Source organism: Diplotaxodon limnothrissa, linkage group LG17 (genome assembly GCF_057381915.1).
Source record: "Diplotaxodon limnothrissa isolate DT_005_m linkage group LG17, D_limnothrissa_male_GT1.1, whole genome shotgun sequence".
Taxonomy (NCBI): domain Eukaryota; kingdom Metazoa; phylum Chordata; class Actinopteri; order Cichliformes; family Cichlidae; genus Diplotaxodon; species Diplotaxodon limnothrissa.
The window spans coordinates 21,451,913-21,457,411 of record NC_140612.1 but is presented as its reverse complement, the minus strand read 5'-3'; the positions used below and the strand labels follow the sequence as shown (position 1 = coordinate 21,457,411).

Genomic DNA, 5,499 nt, shown 5'->3' with positions numbered 1-5,499 from the left:
ATGCCAAATAATTAAAAGGCTCTGAGCACAAGCAGTGCTGTGGTGGTCATCCTGTCACGGTCAGGTCAAATAAATTCAGAGCACCTAGAATCTCTTTGGTCTGGAACATTTTTGGCAAACTGAGAAAGCAGCAAAAAGCGCCAGCTGGACCACAGAAAACGCCGGACCATGTAAAAATTTAGCGTCTTGTCGATGTGCAGTTCAGCCCTTTGACCCGGGTTTGAGGGTGCTGAAAGGCTTGGAGTTCCGAAGCGAGCCAGAAATCTCCTGCAAGAAGCCGGTGAGGTGCAGATCCTTCTCAGACTTCCTTCCGTCAAAGATGACGACAAGCGTAAAGTGCGGCTCCGGCCGCGTCAGGTAGTATGTGCTCTGGACCTTGTCATCATAGAAGTGCACCACTTTGTCCAGAGTGTTGAGTTCAGCGGCGCGGTCTCCCATCATCATGATGACGTTGGGCCAGTGTGTGAGTGGCCGTTCTCCCGATGGCAGTGACACCACAGCGGGGAACTGCTCCACGCCCTTCGGTGCTTCCCGGTACGAGTGTGGGTGGTGGTAGCCGTGACCCTGGAAGCTTTCCGAGCCGCGGTTGTCAAACACAAGCGACACATTGCTGGCATCGTGTTTGCGTATGAAGGTGGAGATCTTGCCGTAGTAGTCCGGGGTGGTGCGGGCCGTCTGCGCCCTCATGTCAGCCGGTACCGTCTGCTTGCTCAGAACTTCGTGAAAGTAGAAGCTGAACTTGGCGAGCAGTGTCGCTTGGAAGCGCTGCAGCCACACATAGAGGTGCGGAGGCTGCACTGCCTTCTGGGACTGACCTCCGAACAGGTGCTTGCGAGTCTCCTTCTGCCGCTGGAACAGCTGACCCCAGGTGAGGAGCTTGGAGTTGGCACCGTGCAGGCTGAGCAGGGCGGGCAGGAAGTGCCACTCGGACAACTGGGCTTGGCAGCGCAGCAGCTGTGTCACTACGTCCACCTCCATCTGGAAGCCCTCCTCCACCCGGCCCACAATGGGATGGTGAAACCTGGAAGAGCAAAAAAGAAAGAGAAGGAGGTGAGGAAGTAAAGAAGGAACCAATCCATCAGTCAGTCATTATTCCTCCTGTTGGGTCTGACATTATTCATCTTTTCCAGGCCTGAAACAAACACACACTGAGGCTCCAGTGAAACAATCACTTCTGAACAGTGCTGACAGACCTGCAAAGGCAAAATGTGAAGAAGTTTTGAGGGTGCCAAAATAAAATCTCTCTGAGGAGACAGAATCCTTTATTTTCTCTTCTGGCCTAATTTGCAGAAACCTCAAAGCAGCTGAGACAAACGTCTCCCCCAGATCTGCTGACAAGGCAGAGAGAGAGAGCAAGCACGTTACAGTTTCTCGCCGGTTCATGGCTGGCTGACCCGTTGACGTGTGGCGCGTCACGCCGCATTCCGCTGCAGCTCCGTCAACAGCTCACTCGCTTTCTGTTCCTGCTGTGGCTGCAGCACGCCACTTTGCTGACACGTCTCTGGGGAAAACACCAGATTCCTGAGCTCAAAGTTTCCCTTCAACAACCTCAATATGTCACTCTCTCCCTTTCTCTCTCGCTCTTTGTTTTTTACACTTGGGTCCAGAAGCTTTTGAATAATGACACAATTTTTGCCAGTGTGCACCACCACAGCAGGTTTTAAATTAAACTATGAAGAAATGATTTAAGTGCTGACTTCCAGCTTTAATTCTAGGACTTTAATTTAAATACTGCATTACCTGTTTAGGAATTACAGACATTTCTATGCACAGTCACCTGGTCTGTGTCAAAATTGTGTCGTTGTCCAAATACTTAACCGTACATGTTTGGGGTTTTTTTAATCTCGCTTTTTTATAATCAACATCAAAGGACCAAACTACCTGGGTCTGGAAGTCTTAGTTGCTACAACTATGTTAGTTGTAGTAGTTTCAAACTGTTCCATTTAACTCTTACATTGCAAAATTAAAAGATTTTCTTCAGTAAAAGTAATCTGTAATCAGATACACACTTGGAGCTGTATTTCTGGAGGACGACCTCGAGCACTGTGACCAGCTCCTCAGAGTTGACATTCTTCTGGCTGCCCAGTGAGTGCATTTTCTCGTACAGGTCAGCCATCTCCATGCGGGCCTGGATGAAGTGGCAGAGCTGCTCTGAAAGGTGCGATAACAGGTCCTCCAGGTAGGAGGCGGAAGAGGAGGAGTTCAACTGGCCGTGGCGCCCCATCATCACCACCTTCCTGAGTTCGTTGTACAGCGAGGTGTAGATGGTGCGGATGGAGTCCTTCCGGCTGAAGAAGGACTGGCCACCTGCAGAGAGAGGGGTGTGTGTCAAGCTACAGAAACACTTAGGTGCTGCAGCGCCACCTGGTGGTGGAAATTAAATTTGGAGTTTTAAATGTTTAATTGAGTACAAATAATGGACAATAAGAAATCATTGCTTACTTATAATGAAGATGAAAACATAATAAGTCTCAGCTCAGACTGGATTAAAATTCTGACTGAAGCAGCGATAAAAACAGTTGGAGCTGTTGTGAACAAACGTTCTGCAAGGTGTGATGCAGGACATCCATCGAGGACATAAAACAAATTATAAAACCTAAAACTCTGCATGCACAGCACTACATTTAAAAGCTGTTTATTAGGAGCAAAAAAAAAAAAAGATAAATACTTAGAAATGTTTATGTTCACAGCAGGAAAAAGGAGTAAAAACCCTGAAATCACCATTATGGACTGAACCCAGATTTCCCAAAACATTCCCATATTTGACGTTTTAAAGAAGGTGTCATTCTGAAGGAGACCACTCGCATGAAATATTTCACCACAGGTTAAAGGTGAATGCTCAGAACAGACTTGTAGTGATTGCAGTGACCCTTTGCTCTAAGGGGAACCACACAATTCCAACATTCCTTCCACAGCATGAGCGCCACAGGCCATTTTATTATCATGAACTGACATTCATATTTGCAATTGTTCTCCTAAATTTGCTATCATTTCTTACAAATAGATTTTTTCTCCTAGACTTTCGTTTACTTATAAACATGCTCCATTGTCCTGAATTTTTTTCTTACAAATATGCCATTTTCACCTGAAACTTTTTCCCCTCATAGATTTGCGCGTTTTTTAAAAAATCATTTTAATTTCATTTAATGTCAATGAAATCAATTACACATCGACGAATTATTCTACCTTAGTACATGCACAGACCCCATATATACTCCATTTTATCTGCTTTAATCCACCACACCCTCCGTGTTATGGTGGTAGTTATACAGGGGACCACAGCAGCAGAGAAAGCTACCTATTTTCTGTCCCAGGAACGTCATGTTGTGGTACACCTTCTCCGCCGCGGCCAGGTGAGCCAGAGCGGCCAGCAGCGCGCTCCAGATGCTCCCGCTGCTCCTGCTGCCGTCCTTCTCCCGCTCCACGTAGTCCTTTGCTCGGTCGAAGGAAAACATGCCGAGCTGGGCGAAGAAGCTCTCCAGGATGGCCCGCTCCCGGGGAACGGGCCGCAGCTCCTCCACCTCCATGGTTCGCAGATACCCCCGAGCTAACTGTTAGCAACGGGAAGTGTGTGTAAGAAAAAACACCAACTGATAAATAGTGTGGTTAAAAGGCTAATTTTACATACTGATCCCAGGAAACCCATTAAATATAAACGTGAAACAAAGAAATTAAAACACGTCTATTTAAAGCTAACAGGCCAAGTGCAAGACGCCATATTGACTACGCCGGATGTAAACACTACGGAAAGCCGCGGACGTCAATTCATGAAGAACCTCCTAAATTGGGGGCGATAGAGGAGGGGGTCTTTTATTCAGCGGCGGATCTAGAGAAATTTTCTTAGGGTGGCATGAGCGTGGCAAAGAAATCAAATGGGGTGGCAAAATCAAAGCCTTTTTTTTTTTTCAAACACACATGTAGGTGGTTACATATGGTTAAACTAATTTAAATGCAGTAAGTATACACGTTTTTCATATAAATATAGTCTATAACTTAATTATTATCTGTAGCCCACATAATTACACACTTTAGTTACATAAAACATGTGAGTTTTGATGTTATGTACTGTATAGCCTGTATAATAAATAAATATGTAGCCCAATAAGTATAAAATCCAGAAAGCTACACAACATTGGGCGGTTCATTTACAAACACAAGTCTAACTTAAGTTTCACTGTTTTTTGTTAGAAAACAATCACACTGTTGGATGCTTTAAATTACACAAATTGTCAGAAATCTGCACTGTCATGAACAAAAATTTAAACCTAATTTTCATGATTTGTTGGATTAACCCACTGAGGTCTGAAATACAACCGGCCATTTTTGACTCCTTTTGAGTTTACGTTTGTATTTCACCCTCAGATTGTTTCATTTTATTTTTTTCCCCTTGAATCGTTTGGTATCTTTTCAGCTCAACTGAATTTAGTTGTTTTTCACTGGCATTAGTATTACTGATCTGAAATCACACAAAGAACTTAAAATCCTAGTTGTATTTTTTTACTGTAAAAAAACCCACAGACATGCTGAGTAAATTTTTACAACTTGAAATGCAAATATAATATAATTGTACATTTTGTAAACTATTTAACTATTTATCTAAAAATGCAGCCAATACACCTGCTGTTTTTTCATTTTGTGTAAGAATTTAAAAATATTACTAAAACTAAAATGAGAGAACAATCAGGTGTCGCACTAAGATGCCCCACAAATGATGTGTGCCAGTAAAAAAAAAAAGTTTCTCCACCAAAAGACAGAACAGCACAGGGATAAACCTGCAGGCCCAACACTTGGCAGGCCTGACAATAGGTGGTGTATCACTCCGCTGGTTTTCTACTTAGTGACAGTGTTTACATTGCAAATGTGCCTTTGTGACATTCATTAGTGCCCTCACTGACACACAAAACAAAACGACTACACAACAGAACAACTACACAAGACAACACAACACACTAAGAATCCACTCCACACTAAACTTCACAAATCTCCCACATCTAAGCTCTCTCTCTCTCCCTTGCTCTGTCTCGCTGCCGTTACCGTCACTCCTAAAACTTTTCCCTCTTCCTAAACAATCAAATCCCACATGTTGACTTATTTTTTTTAATTGGTCGACATGGTGCATTTTTCCACCAAAAAGAAATAGGGTTTTTTTTCTCTTTCTTTACTGTTTTCGTGCTGTCCTTAGAAAACGCTTAAAACACGCACACACAAAAACGTGACGACAGTATTTAGTAAAGAGCGTGGCTTATATACATTATCATAACTCTGGATTTACTGGCCTGTAATTAAAATTTAAAAACTTTCAAGTCTGAACTTTCAATGTGGGCTGAAATAGAGAGTCAGCGTGGCTGCAGCTTGTTGCTATGTCAGCTTACATCAGTCATGTGATTTGGAGGTGCAGCGTGTCTGTGGACCACAGAGGGTTAATAACAGTCACCTTCCTTCCATTTCCAGAGTGTAACAACCAACCACCTGTTTAAAATCCGAAATTCCCATGGTGTT

At 43.6% G+C, this 5,499-nt stretch overlaps 1 protein-coding gene across 1 annotated transcript; it reads right to left on the bottom strand.

Annotated features, from left to right (window-relative positions):
- On the bottom strand, positions 1-3,718 carry kics2 (KICSTOR subunit 2). The gene is made up of 3 exons (XM_085376263.1): positions 3,299-3,718; positions 2,010-2,307; positions 1-1,021 (listed from the first exon to the last, which is right to left on the bottom strand). The coding sequence occupies exons 1-3, from the start codon at positions 3,525-3,527 to the stop codon at positions 202-204; spliced, it is 1,347 nt and encodes a 448-aa protein (XP_085232389.1). The 5' UTR covers positions 3,528-3,718; the 3' UTR covers positions 1-201.
- Between the last annotated feature and the right edge of the window lie 1,781 nt (positions 3,719-5,499).

Coding starts and splice junctions, on each gene's coding strand:
- kics2 (XM_085376263.1), bottom strand. CDS start 3,527: ATGGAGGTGGAGGAGCTGCGGCCCGTTCCCCGGGAGCGGGCCATCCTG. Junction 2,308..3,298: donor GTTCCTGGGACAGAAAATAG/GTAGCTTTCTCT, acceptor CTCTCTCTGCAG/GTGGCCAGTCCTTCTTCAGC. Junction 1,022..2,009: donor CTCCAGAAATACAGCTCCAA/GTGTGTATCTGA, acceptor TTGCTCTTCCAG/GTTTCACCATCCCATTGTGG.